Genomic DNA, 24248 nt, shown 5'->3' on the forward strand with positions numbered 1-24248 from the left:
GCTGTCTCACCAGGCTGTGAGCTCCGCAGTGTCACCTGGGGAGTCCAAGAAAAGTCCCGAGAATTGAATTCCAGGGAATTTGGAGGAACCTTTCCGCCAGGGAAGGAGCTTGGACCAATGGACTCTGGGGGACTTTCTAGCTCCAAGCCTCTGGATCTCGGGCTTCATGGGGCGAATCTGGTAGAAACCACTGCTCCTCTGACTTCTGCTTTCTTTGCTTCTCTCATAGTCCATTCAGAAGAAGCCTGACCCCCTGCCACCTCAGGACCCCTGCACCACCATTTATGTCGCTGCCACAGAACCTGTCCCAGAGCCTGTCCAGGTGAGGATCTGTCTGGTCTCTGCAGGGAGAGAAGAGGCGGTCTCCTGAGGCAGAGAAGGCGGGCCCTGGCACGTGGGTTGCAAGGAGCTTTCGTGGCTGCGGGACCTCCAGGAGACCCCTCCTGGCTGGGGACACAGCTCTCTCTGTTTCCTAGTGTCTCCCTGAGGGCTGTCCAAGAACCCCATCAGAGTCGGCATACATGTATTTGCTAAATATTGAGATTCCTGGAGCTTTCTCCTAGGGCAATCAGAAGGTCCACTGTGAGTAGCCAGGCATCTACACATTAAAAACAACCTCCCCAGGCAGTCCTAGAGCACTTGGACATTTGGGATTTGCAACTTGTGTCCAGGAGCTCCAGAGTCTGGCTGCACAACAGAACAGGGAGCTTTGTTCAAAGGCTCGTGCCAAGGCTCCATCCGGTCGCATTTCATCAGAAGGTCTCAGAGTGGTGCTGTGCCTGGCGTGGGTCCAGAGGGCAATATGGTGTGCGGCCCAGACGGAGCCTCACCATCTCCCCCCACTGCAAAATGAGCACGGATTAAACTGGCTGGATGCGAATTATTCCTTTTCCTAAATGGACAGAAATTCTGGACTGAAATCTTGGCTCCAGTGGGGCTGTATATTAAATAAGGCATTTTCTGAGACAACTGAGGATCAAAAGGCCAGAGAAATGCTTCCATTTTCCCCTCTGCCTCAAAGCTCCCATCGGACAGACACCCGGAAATGCCTGGGAAGATGCCCCATCTGCACTGGGGCTCTATTCTTAGGACACTGTCCTATCCAATGGGGAAGTGAATGCAAGATTTTGACTTTAAAAAGCTTTAAGAAGGAATGCAGATCTTTAAAGAAGATTTCTTCATTGAAACACTCTGTCATACTTCACATTTTACAGCAAAACTGCCTGAATTCCTCCATTCCTGTCTTTCTTTCTCTGATTCTTGTATGCACTTGACCTAAAAGGTATCTTTGTTCCAAGTCCTAACCTTCCCTCCCTCCTTCTGGGCTGCAATCTTTCCTTCTCCCTTTGGGTCTCATTAACCCTTTCCAAACCTCAGTAAATTAGAATTCATTGGCTTCCCCAACTGTGCCCCACATCCAACCTAAAGCAGAGCAAATGGCTTTCCTTATAGGGCAAGGACAGGGCAGAGAGCAAAGAGGGACATCCTTCCCAGTCTCCCCAGTGGCGATTGCTGATTGTGTGGGCACATCTGGAGAGGACCTGGAGCCCCGGGGTGGGGGATGGGGGGGGTAGGCTCGCTGTGGGGGACCTGAGTGCCGCCCCCAGCAAGTCCCCACCCCACCTGATACCTGAGACCCTTTTCGTTTACTGAGCAGAACGGTTTCCGTTTGCAGCCTGTGGAGCTGGGGCCTGAACTCACGGACTTCTGTTTTGCCCTCAGGAACCAAACTCCATCACAGTCTATGCCAGCGTGACACTTCCAGAGAGCTGACCCCACAGACTCAGTGAAGGGACTTTCTGAAGGAACGTGGTGGGGCCAGGATAAACACTGCACTTGGCCCCGAGTCCCCAGCCCCCCGTGACACTCTGCAAATCTGTATTCTTCTCAGATCGACTCCCTGGTGATGCTTCTCCCATGGCCACCCGTGGGACGGACAAGGGGCTGGTGCTTTCCGAGCGCTCAGCCTGCTCCTCAGGGCCCAGGCCCAGAACAGAGAACTGATGGAATAGCTTTCCGCCTCTGTGGTGTCACAGCCGAAGTGGGTTATGTGGGACCCGTGAGCTCAGACCTCCAGGAGTCTTGCTCTTTGCCAGGACTGGACAAGAAGAGCTGAAGGAGGGAAATTGGGGTGCCCAGTGCCTCTCAGACAGCTGCCTGCGACAGCTCACGTGCCTGTGCCTGGTCCTGGGAGCTGCCCCCGCTCTCCACGCAGCCCTGCTCAGGGCTCTGTGCCTCACTTTCTCTCTCTGGATGGGCAGTGAAGGGCGAACTCCTACCATATGTAGAACACTCTGCGATTATTCTATGAAAGAAGCTCATAGAGTCAGTATTTTATCTGCAGAACCCAGAAGCTGAAGGGTCAATAAACACAGCAAGACTGTGAAGTCTCTGAGCTTTGAATAATGGAAGGAAAATCACCTAAGAGTCTTAAAAAAGTATAGGCTATTTAAGTATAGTATTATAGAACGTGTATATACTTATATATGTGGTATTTAAGTATTTAAGAATTCTTAAAAGTATTCCATGCAGATGGCATTAGGTTTAAAGAAACGTGACAAGTGTTTGCGGTGACACCATTAAAGAGAAGTCGGAGTTGTCAGAAGTGGTCCCGGGCTGAACTTTCACTTCTCCAAGTGATTTTTAAGTCCCAAGTTCACTGTTGACTCCATGGAACAACAGTGTGGAGCCTCAGCTGAGACCCTCTCGCCGTGTTCTGAACCCATTTTACATCCACAGCCTCACGTTGTCAGGGTCTTAACCAGGGACCTGTGTCCCCCTCCTCATGCTCAATTTAGAGCATTTAGTAGAAAATGAACATATTGTAATCCGACAGCCGCAAACAATTCCAAGCTGCACGACTTCATGCTTCAGGCCACAAACAGACAGCGCCTCTTTCAGCAAAGGCCTATTCTCTTCCTCTTCTCTGTTCTCAGACCACTTCAGTGTAAGCTCTTCCTTCCCGTAGGTTCTTGTGTGACCTTAGTGAACATTGGTTAGGAAATCACCAGCAATCTCACAACCGTATAATGAGGGTCACCGGCTTTTTAGCTCAAGGATGCCCCGTGCCAGGTGCACTGCTCTCGTCCTGCCAGAACTAGACCCCGGCTCTGCCACCCTCTCCCCTGCCTCAGTGGGATCAGCAGCCCACTATTGCCGGTGCTCTGTCTGCACCAAAGTGACCTCTTCCTTATCTCTTCCTTTCTTATTTCTAATTCAGAGATTGGGACTGAGCAGCCGGTCACCCACACCCATGTCCTACATCCAAGGGAGGCTGGCACATTCCACTTTCATAGTGGCTGGTGGGCTCTGCCTCTTAGGAGTTAGGAGTTCTGCAAATGTAAGCAGTGGGATTCAATGCTGGGAAGGCAAAAAAAAAAAAAAAACCCAAAAAAGTTCACTACACCACCCTTGTCTAAGCATAGGCTCATTAGCTGTCTATTCTCAAAGACCGATGAAGCTACTATCAAGGATTTGTAAACTCTGAGGTTGTGAGCACTCAGTCCTTTGCGACAGCTCACACTGTTCTAGCAGGTTGGTTCCAACACTTGGGTTTTTCCTGTGGCCGAACTCCACCTGGTGGAAGGAAGGAAGCAAAGTGGGGAAGAAGGACCTCGGCTCAAGACCTCATGGAGGACAATGGCTGTGCCTGTGGACCTTCAGGTGGTCCTTCGAATGACTTTTGGTGCCCAGTTCTGCACCATCAGGCTCTGGGTTCAAGGGGACAGCAGATACCCTCAGCAGATACCCTGCCCCGACGGCACCGCTGGTGGGCTGGAGCGTTCCTTTTCTTCAGGCCTAAAAAAAAGAAACTGATACTTTAGAGTCCAGTTTCCCTGTTTCTTCTCTCATCTTCTTTTGACTGAGCACATCTGAATTCTGGAGAACTCAAGAGGAACCGACAATTCCTGGGTTTAGGGGACCGGTGATGCTCTGCAGCACGGCTCGGTGCGGCCCCAGGACTGTTCGGGACACTCACTCTGGCCACGTGAGCAGACGTGCTGGTAAAGGGTGCGAATGTGTGCCAAGGAACCCCTGATTACAGTAAGTTACGTCTCTTCCTGTGTTTTTGTATCTAATAAAATTCGGAAAATCCATCAAGGAGCTTGCACTTTTGTCTTGTGTTACCTGGAGGATTCATAACGCAGCAGGATGGCAAGACACGTTCCACAGACTTATGTCTCTAAAGCTATGAAACCCTGAGGGTGTCTCATTTGGTTTGATGAGGTGTGAAGCTGTCTCTTTCCAGGGTGGGCACGGGTTTTCACTCAAGGTCAGGAGCCACCGACCCACAGAGACGAGAGCTGTGTGGGCCCACACCTGCTAGCATCCCCAAGGTAACATAAATGTTAGAACCGCCTGGGTAGCTTTAAATATATATACTGATGCCCAAACCCTACCTCAAACTCAAATGAAATCTGGGTTCAGATCTACAGGACCACCCACTTAGAACCAGAAAGGATTCTATGATGAGTTCCACACAACAGCCACAAGGGGGAGATGTAGCAATACGGTCCAGCCCACACCAGCGTTCCCCAACACCACCTCTGGTCTAAAGGATGAGAGGACTTAGTCCAGGACTCACTGAAGCTGTGGCTGGATCCTCATCGGTTCCCAACACTTATGGGCTGGGGAGAGAGTCGACACCCTCCCTTAGAGATAAGGAAGCCCATGGTGAATTGATGGCCAGCTCTAGTCAAGGTTCGCTGCAATTATTTTCTGTCACAGAAGACTCCTAATTTTATTCAACGCTTCACTCATTCAACCAAGTTATTAAGTTCCTACTAAGTTGGAGCTTGGCTTCCAGTGGGAGATACAAAGAACGCAGACCATTGCAGCATCATGATAGGTAGACGAACACATGACCTACTGGGATCCATGTGATGATAAAGCAGATAGTATTAGTAATTACAACGAAGCAGAATGTGTTAGTCACCTTAATGACGGGAAGAAAAGAATGCTCAGTAAGCACACAGCAGGTGCACCAAACTCAGACGGAAGAGTGAGGAGAGTAGGCTTATTTTAGATAAAAAGTTTGAAGGAACAATGAAAAAGTAGAACATTTTCAGCCAGAGATGAAACACCCGGGTGGCTCAGTCAGTTAAGCATCGGACTTTGGTTCAGGTCATGATCTCATCATTCAGAATTTGAGCCCCACATCAGGCTCTGTGCTGACAGCTCGGAGCCTGGAGCCTGCTTTGGATCTAAAGGCCTCTCTCTCTGTCCCTCCCCAGCTTGCGGTCTGTCTCTTTCGCTCTCAAAAATAAATTAAGAATGAAAAAAAATAGACCTGAGAGTTCAGAGTCACCTGTACTACAGTCATGCTTTGGAGTTGAGAATTAGATGGGGGGGGAGCATAATTTATGCAAATATTCAGCTCTAAATGTGTGCAATTGTTCTGCAAAATTTATACTCCTGCTGATGGTACATTAGAGTTCCTTCTTCTCCTTTCTTCAATAGCACTTGATATTAGCCGATTTTCTTGGCCAGTCACATATGTGATATAACACAGTTGGGTTTTTTTTTTAACGTTTGTTTATTTATATTGAGAGAGAGAAGGCATGTGCACAAGACATTGGGGAGGAGCAGAGAGAGAGAGAGAGAGCACAAGAGAATCCCAAGCAAGTCACGGGACTCAATCCCGTGACCATGGGATCATGAACTGAGCCAAAATCAGGAGTCACGTGCTTTCTGGCCCTTGATCTCAGCTCAGATCATGGTCAGGTTCATGAGTTCAAGCTCCCTTTTGGGCTCTGCACTGACAGTGAGGAGCCTGCTTGGGATTCTCTCTCCTCTCTCTGCTGCTACCCCACTCGTGCTTTCTCTCTCTCTCAAAATAAATAAACTTTAAAAAAACTTTAAAAAACTAAAAAAAGAGTCAGACACTTAACCAACTGAATCACCTAGGTGCCCCATAACACCATTGTTTTAATGTTCATTAAAATTATGTCCAATTTTTAGACATGAATTTATGTCTCTTTGTAGACATAGCTTTCTTGCAAATATTTTTATGAAACTATTTTTCCAGTTCACCCTCATAACAAATATCAATTTGTCATCCAACATATTAATATTTTGAAAACTCTCATGGTATTAATTAAGCTAATTAATGTTAAATGCACAATGTGCTAAGAGCCCTTTTAAATCATCCCTTGGATGAGATGATAAATTATATGATTGTTCTAGAAATAGGAGGGCAAGGAATTGACCAGTAGCGCTCACAGTGTGGAGGTCATTACAGGTTACTGAGAGAAATAAATGCTAATATTTCACTTTGTTAGGTTGTAGGATCTCAATACTAATTAATTCTATTACTGATGGAAAATATAGATTTGTATATATTTCTTAAAGTGTAATGTGTAATCCTTAATAAAGCCAATTAGTTTCAGGATTTAGGCCAGTCTACTAAGGCAGTATGACGTATCAAGGAGAGAAAATCTTTGCAATAGAAACAGCGACTTCGGGCTGACCTGTTTGTGTATGTAATGCAATTAGCTTCACCAGGACGAAGTTGGAAGGAAACAGTGCTGTGACCTGGCCCAAAGGTACCACCAAGAACATGTGAGGAGGCCACGTTAATTTGAACAAAAGGAAGCATGGCTATCCTTCCGACAGATTCGAACTGTATATCAAGCAGTGTTTGTTTCATGAATGTAAGTGCTATGTTGTTGGGTGCCTGAAAGTTTTATGATCACTTTTAAGCAGATTGTGTGTGCCTTTTATTATTATGCATACCCGAACTCAGACCACACATTACAATGTGCTTTTTCATTTTTTTCTGAGAGAGAGAGAGAGAGAGAGAGAGAGCCCACAGCAGGGGAGGGGCAGAGAGAGGGGGAGACACAGAATCCGAAGCAGGCTCCCGACTCTGAGCTGTCAGCACAGAGCCCAACGCAGGGCTCAAACTTGTGAACTGCAAGATCAGGACCTGAGCGGAAGCCAGACGCCTAACCGACTGAGCCACCCAGGCGCCCCGCCACTGTTTTCTAAAGTGCTTGAAATACCATCCTAGTCCGTTCGGGCTGCTATGACAAAGCACTGTAAAGCAGGTGGCCTATAAAACAACAGGACTTATCTGTCACGGTTCTGGAGGTTAGAAAGTACGAGATCACAGTGGCAGCAGAATTGGTGCGGGGAGGACCGATTCCTGGCTCGTAGATGGCTGTCTTTGCACTGTGTCCTCACACGGTGGAAGCAGAGCATGCTCTCTGGGGCCATTTTTATAAGCGCACGGTTCCACTCAGGAGGGCTCCATTCTCCTGAGCAAGTCGCTTTCCAAAGCCCCTCCCCCGCACCTGATCCCATCACCTGGGCGGCTAGGTTTCAACACATGGACTGCAGCAGGACGTGAGCATTCATCCACAGGCACCATTTCGTACATATTCGCCAGCAGCATGCAAGAGTTCCCATGTCTGCACATCCCTGCCAACGTTTGGTAGGCGGGCCAGGCTTCTCCAGAGAAACAGAACCAACTGTACGTGTACACGCATGGCCAGATGAGGTTTATCAGAAGGATTTGCCTCATGTGATGACCGAGGCTGAAAAGCCTACAGTCTGCTGTCTGCAAGTTGCCGAGACAGAAAGTTGACGCTGTAACTTCCGGAGTCCAGGACCACCGATGTGCAAGCCCCAGGCAGAGGGTGGGAGGCTGATCACTCTCCTTTGCTCCGTGCGCCGATTCACATGCTAACCTCCTCCAGAAACACACTCAGAAACCATGTTTTGCCAGCTCTCTGGGTGTCCTGTGGCCCGGTCAGCTTGACACATAAAATTAACCAGCACAGCGATTTTTTTTCATTTTACCCATTTAAATTTTCTTTTACTGTTTAGTTATTATTGAGGGACAGAGACAGATAGAGCATGAGCATGGAAGGGGCAGCGAGAGGGGAAGACACAGAATTCAAAGCAGACTCCAGGCTTTGAGCTGTCAGCACAGAGCCGGACACGGGGCTCGGACTCCCAAACCATGAGATCATGAGCTGAGCTGAAGTCAGATGCTTAACCGACTGAGCCATCCAGGCGCCCCTCATTTTACCTATTTCAAAGGACGTGTTGAAGTACCTTATTGTGGTTTTAATTTGATTTCCCTGATAGCTAGTGATTTTGAGCATCTTTTCATGTACCTGTTGGCCATCTGCATGTCTTCTTTAGAAAAATGTCTACTGAGATCTTCTGACCATTTTTAATTGGATTTTTTTTTTTTGCTATGGAGTTGTATGAAATCTTTATAGATTTGGATGTTAGCACCTTCTGTGATATATAATTTGCAAATATTTTCTCCATTTCAACAGGTTGCTTTTGCATTTTGCTAATGGTTTCCTTTGCTGTGCAGAAGCTTTTTAGTTAAATGTAGTCCATGTGGCTGTTTTTGCTTTGTTGCCTTTGATTTTGGTGCCAGAATCAAAACGCTCACCACGAAGACCTATGTCAGGAAGCTTACTGCCTCTGTTTTCTTCTGGGAGTTTTGTGGTTTCAGGTCTTCCATTCAAGTCCTTAAATTATTTTGAGTTCATGTTTGTCTGTGGTGTAAGATATTCACGTTTGCATGTGAATACCAGTTTTCCTGGCACCGTTCATTGAGGAGACTGTCCTTTCCCATTGTACGTTCTTAGCTCCTTTGTTATAGATTAGCTGACTGTATATGTACAGGTTAATTCCTGATTTTATACACTTGAGCCCTCTCTCTTTTCTTATTGGTCAGAGTAGCTAACAGCTGGCTTTTCAGTTTTGTTTATCCTTTCACAGAACCGGCTCTTCATTTCACTGATCTTCTCTATTATCTTCTTTATCCCTATTTCATTTATTTTTGTTCTAACCTGTGTCATTTCCTTCCTTCCACTAACTTTGGGCATCACTTGGTCTTCTTTTTCTAGTTCCTTGAGGTGGAAAGTTATTTATTTGGGACTTTTCTTGCTTTTTTGAGACAGGCTATGAGCTTCCCACTTAGAACTGCTTTTGCTACATCCCACAAGTTTCGGTATATTTTCATTTTAATTCATCTCAAGTTATTTTAAAAATTTCTCTTTTGATTTCTTCTTTGACCCATTAGTTGTTCAGTAATATGTTGTTTAATCTCCACGTATGTGAGAATTTTCTAGTTTTCTTTGCATAATTCCTAGTTTCATATCATTGTGGTCAGAAAAGGTGTTTTGGTAAGAATCCAGTTCTCTTTTAATTTGTTAAGAGCTGTTTTGTGGCCTAACATTTGACCTATTCTGGAACATGCTCCGTGTGCACTAGAGAAGAATGCATATTCTGCTCTTTTCCAATTGGATGGAATGTTCTGTATATCTGTTAAGTCCATTTGGACTAATGGGTAATTTAAGGCTGACATTTGCCTATCATTTTCTTTTTTTTTTTAATATTTATTTATTTTTGAGAGAGAGACAGAGAGACAGAATGTAAATGGGGTTGGGGTCAAGAGAGAGGGAGACACAGAATCTGAAGCAGGTTCCAGGCTCTGAACTATCAGCACAGAGCCCCATGTGGGGTTCAAACCCATGAACTGTGAGATCATGACCTGAGCCAAAGTCGGACACTTAACCAGCTGAGCCACCCAGGCGCCCCACCTACCATTTTCTGTCTGGATGATGTATGCATTGATATAAATGGGGTTTCAAAGTCCCCTACTATTATTGTTTTGCTGTCAATTTTTCCCTTTAGGTTTTTTAAAATATTTGCTTTATGTATTTAAATGCGCCTATGTTGGATGTATACACTTTTATAAATGTTACATCCTCTTGTTGGATTGCCCCACCAAGATCTGATGTATATAAGTGACGATGTAAGGGCACACACAGACGGAAGGTGGAAGGATGGAAAACAATATTCCATAAAGATGGAAATCCAAAGAAAGCTGAAGTAGCCATCCCTATGTCAAAGTAGATTTTATTTTTTTAATGTTTATTTATTTTTGAGAGAGATCGAGCACGAGTGGGGGAGGTGCAGAGAGAGAGGGATGAAGATTTCAAAGTGGGCCCAGTGCTGACAGCAGACAGTCTGACACTCAAACCCAAGGACTACGAGATCATGACCTGAGCCAATCGATGATCAGATGCTCAACCAACTGAGCCACCCAGGCACCCCAGACAAAATGGACTCTAAAACAAAAGAAAATATATATTCAAATATAATTTTTTTACTTTATTTTGCTTTGCTTTATTTATTTTCCTGGGAATGTAGCCCTTTCCCTCTGCATGACAGTTTGAGGAAGAAGCTGATCATTAATATCTCATTGAGAGTCAAGTTAAGCTGAAACAGGGGCACCTGGGTGGCTCAGTCGGTTAGGAGTCCGACTTCGGCTCAGGTCATGATCTTATGGTTCATGGGTTTGAGCCTGATGTTGTGCTGTCAGCACAGAGCCTGGAGTCTGCTTTGGATTCTGTGTGTGTCTCTTTCTCTGTCTCTGTGCTCTATCTTAAAAAAAAATTAAGCAGGAATAGAGCTACAGCTTTAGAGGGAATTCATCTGTGATTAACCTAACCCTCCCACCTCCTTCACCTCCTGTGCCTTTTAGATCTTGTTAATTTTTGAGGTGGGACAGAGGTGAGCTCTCGTTTCAGTATTTTTTTTTGTTTACTTTTATATTAAAACTCTGGAATCCAACTATTATGAAATATATGGTGCCATACAATTTGCCTCTGATTTCCAGTCCCTCCTCAGGGCCACTTTCTCAGCAAAATTCTGGAGGGGAGGGAATTGTTGGGCAAGACAATTTGGTCTTGCACTGGGGGTTTCCAATGTCCAGCCTGTCCTCCTAGCCCACACTGTCACATAAGTGTCATCTCATTTGTCCTTCTTCTCAAAGTCTCTGTTTTTGACAGACTCTGTCTTCTGCTGGTTTGTACCCCAGGCCAGATCCTGTCCCAAGTCTTGAGCTGTTTGGCTCTCTGCTCAACTACAAAGGCACATTTTTTTTTTCTGGAATTTCAGTCCATCAAGGTTTTTCTGCATACCTTGCACGTCCCATAAAAAAATCTTGATTTGTTGTTGTTGTTGTTATTTTGGAATGGAAGGACTTTTATATCTTTCTGCATCATATCAAAAAAAGAAGTCTCAAAAGTTAGTATCTTCTTGACAAAAATATACTCGTTTTCAGGCAATCTAAGGCGGAAAGACAGCGATAAGACACCAGTCTACACTCAACAGAAGAGAAGTCCCTGGGTAAGATACCACTCTAGGATTTCTAAAAACGTAGACATGAGGCCAAGCAAGGACTCTACACTGCAAGGGAAGACTGAGCATCTCACCGAGAAGGAAGAAGGAAGAAAGAGAATGCGGAGTCGGGTTTTCAACAGCCCTTGGCTGCTCTTGGCTCATGGCTGTGCCAGAATACGTGATTGATGTGTGTTTTTGCACCTGTAGCGATTACATATTTCAGGAAGACATCTTGTGAAAAATATGAAAGTAATATGTTTCAATCTCATGAAATGAAATAATTAATTTGGGAAATTTCATTTTTATTGTCAGTGTTTCTTTGGTGCCAGACAGCTGCCTAGTTCAGTACGTGCTGAGTAGAAAAAGGAATTAAACTACTCAATTTTGGGCAAGTGTATATGAAAAATGAGGAGGAGGATAGTTCAATGAATGATCCTGAAGCCCCAGGAAGTAGCCAAGGACTCCACTCAGCAGGAAAAGTTTTATTTAGGTCCCAGAGGCCATGTCTTCAGCTTCCTCAGAACTCTCCAAAACAACTGGGTTCTGAGCTAAACTGCTGGGCCCCAATATTCATTCCCATCACCACCCCCTGACACCCCCACACCTACATGTCCCCTTTATTTTTCTAACAGGAAGTGGGAAATCTCTACTAGAGAACAGTCCTGTGTTATATCTAGCTCAACATAATATAATTATATTCATTATATTACATTGTATACATAATATTATCATTTATACAATCAGTATAATTATATATAGAATAGTTATATAAGGTAGAATGATATATAATTCTATTATATGTGATTACATTTAACTATAATTATATAATGTGAGCTGCTACCGTTTTTAGGCTCATATTGTGTAACATTTTCTCTCTTCCCTCTTCCCCTGCCCCCTTTCACCTAACAATGCTAGCTTGTTTTTCAGATCTACCTCAGCTGGACTATCGGTTTTCCTAGAAAGCCTTCCCCGCACTCACTTGCCTGGGTTGGAGACCCCTGCTGCTCCCCCAGTTCCCTAGATTTTCTCTGTTGCAACACTTACCATAGTCAGTGGGAATTGCATGTTTAATTGTTGATCTTCCCAACAAGAGCATGAGCTCCATGAAAGGAGAGACATCCATTGCTTTTTGCTCCTTATATTGCCAGTGCCCAGAAGACTTCCTGGCATAGAGTAAGCATTCAACATGTACTTGTTGAATTAATAGTTCATTAACGCTTGGCACTCTGTGTTATATAATGGGAAAAAATTATCATCGTAATACATGGACCAGTGGTTCCCCAATCCGCTAGCTCACACTTCCTTTCTTAGTTGTGGCTATAAACTGAACCAGGGAAGTTAACGTTGCAGGAGGAACGCTTTCCTGTCCACATGAGATCACAAGCTGGAAGATGGCTCAGCGCTACCTGTGGACCCTGCTCCTTTGCCTGCAAACCCGTGAGTTCTGACCCTTGTTGATGCCTTCCTAGTTTTCCATTAAGTTTTAGAAATGCCTTTTTGATCTATTTTAGTGCATACACCCTGGGTCTCAAAGAGTATCCAAATGGCTGAGGAGAGACCTAGGATCCAAACCTGTTTTTCAGCTTTAGAGTTTATATTTCTGAATTTTTTCTGTGCCCAGTCTCCAAAGATTTGAGACAAATCCTTCTGCTCAAGAGCGCCAGCACTTGGTAAGCCCACCTGGAAAGCCCAGCGAGAGAATACACAGTCTAAAACCTTGAATAACTTAAAAGCATTTCTTTTTGGCCTTAGATTGTGGTGTACAGTTTCTGACAGAGACAGGCCCTTCCCGTTGTATGTCCTGGCTCTGCAGGTTAGAGGAATGCATGCCCATAGATATTATTGCAAACGCTTCATTTCTGTAAGCTCCTTTTATTTCCAAAGCACATTCAGAGCTATTCTTACTCTGTTTCTAGCCTCCAAAACTCTCTAAAATAAAGGAGGAAGAGATTGGTATTTCCATTTTACAAGTAAGTTAGATCTCAAAAAAGAAATGGAGAACTTGAAACTCTGTTTTGTTTACCTACAGCTTAGCAGTAAACTACAAGGACACATGCATATAGGCTGTGAGCACAAGGAAAACTATGTAACATTAACACAGTTCTGGGAGTGTTTTGTCATTGCGTATATTTTCTCATTAAATCCAAACAATAGCCTGCTGTATATAAAAATTGACTATGCTTGGAATTTCTATTCTTTTTTTTTTTTTAGAAAGATAGAGTTCACGTGCATGTATGTACCTGTGTGAGCGGGGGAGGGGGGAAATAGGGAGAGAGAGAATCCCAAGCAGGCTCCAAGCCCAGTGCAGAGCTCAGTGCAGGGCTCAATGTTACGACCCTGAGATCATGACTTGATCAAGATCAAAATCAAGAATCAGACACTTAACTGACTGAGCTATCCAAGTACTCCCTGCTTGGCATTCCTAAATCTACATATAGTCTGCCCTACCCCCTTTGAAAAATGCACTGGCAAATTCCTGGCATGTGTTAGAACACAGAGAATCTGGTGGGTTGGCATTTCCTAAAAAGGTAGAAATCAATACACCTTGCTCTCTCTGGTTCCTTTGACCATTTAAAGCTGTGGCTCCTTTAATTTGAGCTCCGTGGAGACTGCAGCTACTTGGTAGGCCAAAGGTTTGGATTCTGTGCTAGCCAGTCTGACACGGCAGACAGAAAATGCAAGTAGATGGAGGAGAGAACTGGATAGAAGCTAATGAAAATCTAAAGATGTCTCCAATCTTCCAAAGAAGGGCTGGCAGGTGGCATTTGGTGCCACTTAATTTGCAAAGCATTCTACAATGTTTATGCCTGTATTCTTATATGATCCACACTATAACCACTGAAGTAAGCAAAAATAGATATTATTAATACCATTGCACACACAAAAAGTATCAACTAAGATTCAGATTAAACATGCATCTGAAGTTTCACAACTTGAAATTTATAAGTCTGGGAAGGGGCATTGGATCTTCCAATCCCAAAGCCAGAGCTCTTTCTGTTCACTCTTTCTGGCCTCCTCTCACTAACTTTTCAATGTCTTTTTAAAAAAATTAAATGTTTGTTTATTTTTGAGAGAGAGAGAGACAGAGTGCAAGCAGGGGAGGAGCAGAGAGAGAGGAAGACACAGCATCTGAACTGCGCTCCAGGCTCCGAGCCTTCAGCACAGAGCCCAACGTGTTGCAAGATCATGACCTGAGCTGAAGTCAGACATTTATCCGACCAAGCTACCCAGATGTCCAAGTCTTCAATTTCTTGATACTCCTTAAAGTGGTAGCAGATTTAATATGATCCCTATCAAAGTACCAAGAGCATTTTTCACAGAACTAGGACAAACAATCCTAAAATTTGTATGGAACCACAAAAGACCCCCAATTGGCAAAGAAATCTTGAAAAAGGAAAAGAAAACTGGAGGCATCACAATCCTAGAGTTATACTACAAACCTGTAGTAATCAAAACAGTATGGTACTAGGACAAAAAATAGACACCTAGATCAGTGGAACAGAATAGATTGCCCAGAAATAAAGCAATGATTCTATGGTCAGTTAATTTTCAACAAAGAAGTCAAGAATATGCAATGGAAAAAAGAATGTCACTTCAACAAATGGTATTGGGAGATGCCTGGGTGGCTCTGTCAGTTAAAGCAGTTGACTTCATTCAGTTCAGGTCATGATTTTGGGGTTTGTGAGTTTGAGCCCCGCGTCAGAGCCTGCACCCTGCTTCAGATTCTGTGTCTCCCTCTTTCTCTGCCCTCTCATGTTCACACTCTGTCTAGCTTTCAAAAAATATATTTAAAAAATAAAAAAACAAAAACAAAAACAAATGGTATTGGGAAAACTGGACAGCTATATGCAAAAGAATGAAACTGGACCACTTTCTAACATCATACACAAAAATAAACTCAAAGTGGATTAAGGACCTAAATGTGAGACAAGAAACCATAAAAATCCTAGAAGAGAGCACAAGCAGTAATCTCTCTAACATTGGCCACAGCAACATTTTTCTAGACATATCTTCTGAGGCACAGGCAACAAAAACCAAAAATAAACTATTTGGACTATGTGAAAATAAAAGGCTTCTGCACAGTGAGGGAAGCAATCAAGAAAACTGAAAGACAACCCGCTGAATGGAAGAAGGTATTTGCAAATGACACATCTAATCGAATTTCCCTGAAATCACTGAATTAAGAGACGTCTGAGCAGGCAAACACATGACTCTTCCATGGTGGAAAAGTTTTCTCAAGGAACCAAGACTCACAGTCTTATGCTCCAAATTCCACTGTCTCATCATCACTTCTGACTATGACAGCCACCCCCCTCTAGGGTAGAAGATGGAAAAGTCCACCACTTTTGCTCCGTGCCCGTTGCTTCTATGTGTTCGTTCTCATGTTCTTTTAATTCTTCCTTTTCTCTACACTTGCTTCAGTTTCTTCAATCCCTCACCTGGCTCGCCTTTCCTATCCCCCAGCAATAATAGTAATAACTAATCACTTATGGAGCAATCACTACATGCCTGGCATTACTCTACATTGTCTATGTTTATTGTTCAGTTTAATTCCCACGATCTCATATGAGATGAGTACTATCGATACCCCAAGTTTGCAGATGAAACACAGAAAAATAGAGATCATTTAGCCAAAAAGTGGAGGAAGTAGGATTTGAACTCCAAAGTCTTTAGACTGAACCACTGAACAAGGCTACGTTTGCCCAGTTTGATGCTGACCTGGAATAAAATATTTCCCCCCCTATTGGTCATGATCACACCTGGGGACTTGTCAGTGAAGAGTGGTGATTTACCCCCATAAAGAAAGGAATATTCAGGCAGAGAATGGGGCTGGCAGGCAAGTCTTTGAGAAAAACAGAAGTTTAGGCAGACCACTAAAGCAGCAGAAATGAACACATCCAGACGTGGTTTGAATACCAGTCATACCCATATGATGTGTTGACTTGAATTAGCTTCTTCAAAATAAACAAAGAAAGAGGCTGCTAACTTTCCCAAGGTCTCATGGCTGACCAATATCAACAAGGTTTTGGTGTCCTGTCAAATGCATAACACAGTAGGAACATTCCAGAAGTTGATAGCTAGAAATCTAAGAGGTGAGTATCAGACCCACTGGATATCTATCTATCCACAGATAAGTCCGAACTATCATCCTGGGGGTTAGACACAGGATATCACGGCTGGAGAGTCCTGGTGAGATCCCACTTGTCACTAGTCCAGCGTCCTTGTCGAGAGGGACCTTTGAGATAAAGATAAAGCCTCTGTTCTAAAAAGAGGTTTGAGCAGACTATTACCACAATCAGGAAGACTTCAAAAGCATTCGCCCAGTTATAGAAAAGAAAAAATATGTATGGGGGAAACTGGATATCAAGATACCAGCTTAGGGGCACCTGGTGGCTCAGTCGGTTAAGCGTCCGGCTTCGGCTCAGGTCATGATCTCACGGCTCATGGGTTCGAGCCCCGCCTCGAGCTCTGTGCTGACTTCTAGCTCAGACCCTGGAGCCTGCCTCAGATTCTGTGTTTCCCTCTCTCTATGACCCGCCCCTACTCGCGCTGTCTCTCTCTGTCTCTCAAAAATAAATAAAAAACAAAAAAATGTTTAAAAAGGTATTAGCTCAAAAGTGTAGTTTCCAAATAGCACCTGGGAAGCTGCATCTGTGTACTTACTTAAGACTAATAGGAGGCAGCCTGGTGTGCTGAAGCAGGCCTGGAGATCAGCGTGGTGACTGACCAAGCAGCCAGAGTACCTTCACAGTGGGAGCTCCACGCTTCAGCGCTAGGCCACTCAGCTCTTCAAATGTTTCCTGAATCAAACGTTTTGTGTCCTGAATCTAAAAGAAGAATGAACCTTCGCGCTTGGGATTACTAGGCTTACCTACGTGGAAGCTAAAAAAGAAAGAGGTCTGAGCATCAGTTGGGGGACTGATGTTGGTGACACTAGGTACCCATATTTTCTTCATTATACTCAAGTTTTGCTTATATGCCAGTAGAGAGAAGTGGTGACAGAACAATGGCTGTCCAGGATTCCACCTCGGGTTTGAGAATCTGTGTGCGTGTTTGTTTTTGATTGTGTTGAAGAAATGGATCAAGTCAACCCATATGTCAAAGACGACAGAAAGTAAAAAGAATCCAGCAGACAATAGTATAGTATTGGGGAAGGGGTGTTGGTTCCTTTTCTTAAAACCTCATGACCAAGGACCGTCCACCTTCACAGAGAAGGACACAAAACTGGCTGCTCAACCCTTTGCTCCCTCTTTGGTCTCGACTTCCCTTGACTCAGTGTAACCTGCCGGAACACACTCTCTTCCTGGCGCTGCAGGGGGCCGCTCCCTCCAGCCACCCTTCCGGGTCTGCAAAATCAGGAAGGTGCTCCCCCAACTTATTGACCTAGGAGAGGCCGTGAGTGGGAGGAGAGGAGGGGATGGTTAGTTGTGCCCCCGAAAAGCCCAAGAAATACTTATCTGAAGGATCTGAAGAAGCCAGGGCGCTCACGTGGGTGTTAAGCAACAGCACCCTCCTCCTCATCTCTGCTCTAGGTAGCAACTCTGTGCTGGCCCCCTCCACGTGTCTTCTTTTCCCTTTGGAGTCGCCTGGGCTATTGTCATCCCTGTAACCACAGGTCTTTGTTTTATATAACAAACACACAGAAGTGCCTAGTATATGCCAAGCATTGTTCTAAGAAATTTCCAAACATTAACTCATTTAACCCTTATAATACTTCTATGGGCTAAATGCTACTAGTGGCTTCATTTTAAAACTGATAAAACTGAAGCACAGAGAAGTTGTTAACTTTCCCAAGGTCTCATGACTGTCCAGGACTCTAGGCTCAATCACTCTGGGTTTTCTTCACTAAGTGAACATCCAAGCCCACACCCCACACCCTGGGGTTCGAGCCTTTTCTTGCTTTCGCTTCTTCTATAGTACTGCTCTGCTCTCCTCTCCATTCTGTGGTCTGGTGTATGAAGTCAGGAAATCACACTTATTTGGAGGTGTTGTAAATACAGTTCACCTCTTTTTCACTGGCCTCCCAAGGCTGCTCAGCAACCCCTTTATCCTCTTTCTCAATGTCTTGTTGACTCTAGGATGTTCCTTATAGTAGCACTTGCTTGAAATTTTTACATTTGTCAAAATAATAATGGCAACTACCATTTATATGTCCCAGGAGTTGAACAAAGTGCACATCTTCACAAGTGCATTTAACAATTATCCACATTTTAGGGGTGCCTGGGTGGCTCGGTAAGTTAAGCATCCAACTTCTGCTCAGGTCATGATCTCATGGTTCAGAATTTGAGCCTCACATTAGGCTCTGTGCTGACAGGGCAGAGCCTGGAGCCTGCTTCAGATTCTGTGTCTCCCTCTCCCTCTGTCCCTCCCCTGCTCATACTCTGTCTCTCTCTCAAAAATAAATAAACATTAAAAAAATTAAAAAATTACTTATCCACATTTTAGAGGTGAGAAAACTAAGGATCAGAAAATTTCAATAATTTTCTCAAAATAGCACAGCTCAGTTCAGATAGACCTGGATTCAACACCTGTGCTACCAATCTTTGCACTTCCTAGCTAGTCCCATCTTCCTGTCTTTACTCTTAGCAGAAAGCCATACCTGCTATATTACTAAAGAGATACAAGCATGACTATCTTCTCTTTTATCCTCTCTACTCCAAAATATCTGCTATGTATCAAGCACCTGTAGGTGCCCCCAAACAGTTCTGCGAGGTGGGTATTATTACATCCCATCCCTTAGGTAAACTAAGAAAAGGGCCTCAGTCAATGTCGGGGATTGAACTTGAATATAAGCCCACCTGGTTGAAACCTGTGTTCCCTCCACCACACCAAGCAGCCTTTCTTCTACCCCTGCACCTACAACAACACCTCGAAATACCCCGTTTTTTCAGGTATCATCTCCTTTTTCCACTTCACACTAAGGTATGATCCTCTTCTGATCGAAACCCTTTGTGTTTCCACTGCCCACCATTTCCCCTTCACCTTTTGTTCAACAGCAAGTGTTAGTGGTCTGTGTATCTGCATTGTCCTGGGTCTGGGGATTCGAAGGTAAAGTCCCTCGACTCAAGTCATTCACAGGGTCCAGAAACACACACAAGTTCACGACTACCACATAACATGGCACATACCATGAAGGAAAAACACAGAGCTTCAGAGAGCCCATGAGTAAGAACACCCAACGTAGAGTGGGGCTGATCAGATAAATCCCTATGTGGTCTTCTTCTCTACCACCTCCCCCAACTAATCTCTTCTGTCTTTTTTAATTTTTTAAGTAAAATTGGTATATAACATTATATAAGTTCCAAGTGTACAACACTATATTTGACATCTGTATGCCCTACAAAGTGATCACCACCACCAACCATGTGGTTGACCTTCACCCATTTTGCCCACCTTTCAACCCTCTCTTTTAACCATCAATCTGTTCTCTGTATTGATGAGTTTGTTTTTGTAGTTTGTTAGTATTTTAGATTCTGCATATGAGTGCAATCATATGGTATTTGTCTTTCTCTGACTTATTTCACTTAGCATAATACCTTCAAGGTCCGTCCACTGCAGATAGCAAGATTTCATTCTTGTTTATGCCTGAGTAGTATTCCATCACCATTCATCCATTGATGGACAGTTAGATTATTTCCCTATCGTGGCTATTGTAAATAAGGCTGCAATGAACATAAGGATGTATATATCTTTTTGAATTACTGTTTTCATATTTATCAGTTAATACCCAGAAGTGGAATAGCTGAATTATATGGTAGTTCTATTCTTAATTTCTTGAGGAATCTCCATACTGTTTTCCATAGTGGCTGCACCAGTTTACATTTCCCAACAGTGTATGAGGGTTCCCTTTCCTCCTCTTCCTTTTCAACATGTGTTGTTTCTTGTCTTTTTGATAATAGCCACTTTAAAAGGTGTGGTTTCGATTTGCTCTTCCCTGATGATTTGTGATGTTGAACAATTTTTCATGTACCTATGGTTATATCTATATCATCTTTGGAAAAGTGTTTATTCAGATCAACTGACCATTTTTAAGTCAGGTTCTTTGGTTTTTTTCATTGTTGGGTTGTATGCGTTCTTAATATAAACTGGATATTAACCCCTTATGAGATATATTATTTGTAAATATTTTGCATTCAGTGGGTTCCCTTTGTGTTTTGATGATGGTTTCCTTCACTGTGCAGAAGCTTTTTAATTCTATGTAGTCCCATTTGTTTATTTTTCCTTTTGTTTCCTTTGCCTTTGGTGTCACATCCACAAATGCATCACTCAGGCTGATGTTTTCTTCTAGGAGTTTTATGGTTTCAGGTTTTACATTCAAAACGTCAATCCAGGGGCGCCTGGGTGGCTCAGTCGGTTGAGCGGCCAGCTTCGGCTCAGGTCAGATCTCACGTTTGTGGGTTTGAGCCCTGCGTCAGGCTCTGTGCAGACAGCAAGCTCAGAGCCTGGAGCCTGCTTCAGATTCTGTGTCTCCCTCTCTCTCTGCCCCTCCCCCTCTCATGCTCTATCTCTCTCTGTACCCAAAATAAATAAAACATTAAAAAAAAAAAAGTCAATCCATTTTGAGTTCATCTCTATGGTATAAAATAGTGGTCTAGTTTCATTCTTTTGTATGTGGCTTTTCAGTTTTCTCAGCATCATTTATTGAAGAGACTGTCCTGTCTGTCTTATATGTCTTTGGTTTCTTTGTCCTAAATTAATTGACCACATATATGTAGACACCTCTTCTATTTTAAGACAAAATAAAATAAATTAGTTTTACCTGTTCAGCTACCATTCTATTTTATCCTCTTTTTTCCACTATCAAGGTTTTCTACTTCTTACTGCTTATTCTATTCTCAGTCCTCTAGACTCTGGCCTCCATTTGAATCATCTTACTTGCACTACATTCTCAAAGGCCATCAATGACCTCCTAATGGACAAACCGAGAGTCCATTTTCGGTCTTTATTCCACTTGATCACTCTGAATCACTAAACATCTGTTCTTGAAACTCTCTCTCCTCTTGGGTTCCATGATATTATCCAGTATTGGTATCTCTTATACCATTCGGTCTATTTATTTTTGTTTGATAGTGCCTCCTCGATGACCATGAGCACTGTTCATAAAGCAGTCTTGGCCTTCAGACTTACTCTTCCTGAATGGCTCCCCTCTCCTTACATCACCTCCTCTTTGTGGATGATTCCTAAACCACATAGATTTCCATTTAATGGCAAACTGACAGTTCTCAAAAATAAGAGTAGCCTAAAAAAAGAAATTTATTTCTTGCTCGTATGAATATGTCTGGAGGTGACATATTCTGATTGAATAATTGACAAGGTCATGAGGGATAAACACTTTTTCAGTCTTCCTACTCCACAGTACTCAGTACTTGGCTTTCTCTTCTTTGTTTTCCTTTTTTTTAAAAAATATTTTTTAACATTTATTTACTTTTGAGAGACAGAGAGAGATCATGAGCAGGGAAGGGGCAGAGAGAGAGGGACACACAGAATCAGAAGCAGGCTCCAGGCTCTGAGCTGCCAGCACAGAGCCCAACATGAGGCTCGAACCCACGGACTGTGAGATCATGACCTGACCTGAAGCCAGACGCTTAACCGACTGAGCTACCCAGGTGTCCTGGCTCTCTCTTCTTGATACCAAATGTGTGTCTAAGATCCAGCTATCATAGCATCCCAGCCTACAAGAAGCTAGGAAGAGATGAAGAAAACAAAGTGCCCTCTTCTTAAAGACACAGAAGTCATACAAAACACTTTCACTTTCATCCCCTTGACCTGAACTTAGTCATTTGATCAAAGTTAGCTACTGGAGAGCTGGGCAATGTAGTTTTTATTCTGAATGACCATATGCCCTACTAAGAATTAGGCATTCTCGTATAAAGAATGAAGACGAGAACAAATATTGGAAATAACTGGCAGATTCTGCCATAGCTCCCAAGCAATATTTTGAGCCCATTCTCTTTCCTTATCATCCATCCTTCCAACTACTTACTGACATGGTCCGCCATCATCTCAAATTCAATATTTCTAGCACTAAATCTGTTTTCTCCTTTGGACTTTTTTTCCAGCATAAGCTCAGCCAGTGTTCCAGTAACTATCGGTTTTCACCGACACAAAGTAGATGACCAACATATATAGTTGGGCAATCGAATTCTCTTGGATTCCTCCTCATTCCTGGCCTTTTTTGCACCGTCTCTTTAATTCAGCACTTCCTTCCCATTTGCATTTTCATTCTTTGGTTCAAATGCAGATGGCTACAATGACCTCCAAAACAGTTCTCAAGCCCAGCTTCTCTTTCCTTTCATTCTTCCTACACATCATTGCTGTAGTACTAGGACCCAAATATATCATTTTAATCTTCATCTTCCAAAACTTTGATAGTTCCCTTCTGTGGTGTAGATCTCAAACTCAAGGCTGCCTCATATTTAACCAGATATATATCTCCACCTGATCTCTTTCTACTCCGTTATGCAAATCCATATTCATGCAACCCACACCTATGTTTTCTGCTTCAGAACTTTTATTCAGGACCTGAAAACCTGAGACACTCATCCTTCCCTTTTCTAGTCAGTAAAATTCTATTCCTCTTTCAAAGTCCTCCTCAAATTCTACTTTCTCTAAAAGGTTTTCCCTAACCTCTCTAGCTCAAAGAAGGGCTCTCTCCTTTCTTTGGATTCCTACCGTAATAACTGTCTCTACCATTCACTTGAATTTGCAATTTACTACCTCATTTTTCAAAGGAGAGTTATGTGTATCTGTGTGTCTTATTTCCTAAGCAGTTAAGAAATTCCTAAAAAAACAAAGGGGGGGCGGGGAGAGAACCTGTCTTGGTCAGAGACTTGCCTAGGGCATTACATGGTAAGTCTTCAAGACATGTTATACCACAAGTTCTCTCTGAAACTGGGATTTTCCTTAAGTCCCCTCCAATGCTATATAATGTTTGAGTCTCTACAACACCCAGCAAAATAAATATTGGGGTAGCCTGATAGGGAGATTCTTTTTAAAAACCTGAAGTCTTAAGAGAAACATAAAGTCCATCAAGTGGAGTGTACCTAAAACTAATCTCTCTGGGCTTTACTTGAATTAGCCCTTAATAACGAATGGCTCTTGATACCTTCTTCTGTATGGTCCTGGTCCCATCAGGAACAGCATAGGGGTGGCCTACGAAGCCCTAAATAGTATCTACCAATTAGGAAGGCGCTGAAGAAAGTGACGAGGACAAGAACCATCCTCATCATTATCACTATCAGCCTCAGAAGCAACTCACACTTTTTGTGCCATGACGGTTACAAAACATTCCATGCATGTTATACGGTTTGCTGATCACTAATTAGGTAGAACAAATTTTATGGTTATTATTTCCATTCTACGGATGAAGCAACTGAGAGGCAGAAAGGTTTTGTGACTTTATGAAGGCTGCGCAGCTGATAAGCAGAAGTGCTAGCGCCTGCATCTTCGGTCTCCTTGTCTTTCCACTCTGCTGTGTGCCGCAGCCACCTCCGTCAGACCACAGCTGCAGGGCCTGAAGGTGACCGAGGCCGCATCTTGTGCATGTGTAGGCCCTTGACCTTTCATCAACGAGCCCAAGATTCTCACCAACACTACCAGCCAGAGCGGTGGCAGGACTTCCCCTAGCCCCGCCCACCCCCCAGGGTGACTGCCTCATCACCACGTGATGCACCCGCGTCACTTCCGGAGCGACTTGCTCTGGGGGAGAAACCTATCTGAAAAGCAGCTTCACACACCCTCCACTCTGTGGTGCCACAATTACCGTGAACTCTAGTACTGGCTCGTCTTCACCAACTGCCTACACACTTGCTGGGGTTTGAAGAGAGAAACCACATCCTGTCCTCACATGTACCTGGAATCTGCAGACCAACACTGAGGTGCTAGGGCTTGACTTTTAAAAAGCCTCAGAAGCCACGGGATACCTGGCCCCATGTGCAGAACCCAGCGCAACATGGAAATGTCTCAAATCATATTCAGAATTTCAAGGTTGAGGCACCTGGGTGGCTCTGCTGGCTGAGCGTCCAACTCTTACTTCCAGCTCAAGGCATGATCCCAGGGTTCTGGGAGGGAGCCCTGATTCTCTCTCTTTC

The 24248-nt window shown here is 43.7% G+C and overlaps 2 protein-coding genes across 4 annotated transcripts in view; both read left to right on the forward strand.

Annotated features, from left to right (window-relative positions):
• Positions 1–4101, forward strand: part of SLAMF1 (signaling lymphocytic activation molecule family member 1) — a 35727-nt gene extending 31626 nt beyond the window's left edge. For all 3 annotated transcript variants that reach the window (XM_029935808.1, XM_029935807.1, XM_029935809.1), the window contains exons 6-7: positions 230–322; positions 1723–4101. In XM_029935808.1, coding sequence (XP_029791668.1) covers positions 230–322; positions 1723–1773 — 144 coding nt within the window. In that variant the 3' untranslated portion in view covers positions 1774–4101. The remainder of the gene's footprint in view (positions 1–229; positions 323–1722) is intronic.
• Positions 4102–12485: 8384 nt separating this feature from the next.
• CD84 (CD84 molecule) overlaps positions 12486–24248 on the forward strand; it is a 28391-nt gene continuing 16628 nt past the window's right edge. The window contains exon 1 of the mRNA XM_029935810.1: positions 12486–12594. Within this exon, the coding sequence (XP_029791670.1) occupies positions 12549–12594 (46 nt within the window). The 5' untranslated portion in view covers positions 12486–12548. The remainder of the gene's footprint in view (positions 12595–24248) is intronic.

Source organism: Suricata suricatta, chromosome 3 (genome assembly GCF_006229205.1).
Source record: "Suricata suricatta isolate VVHF042 chromosome 3, meerkat_22Aug2017_6uvM2_HiC, whole genome shotgun sequence".
Taxonomy (NCBI): Eukaryota; Metazoa; Chordata; class Mammalia; order Carnivora; family Herpestidae; genus Suricata; species Suricata suricatta.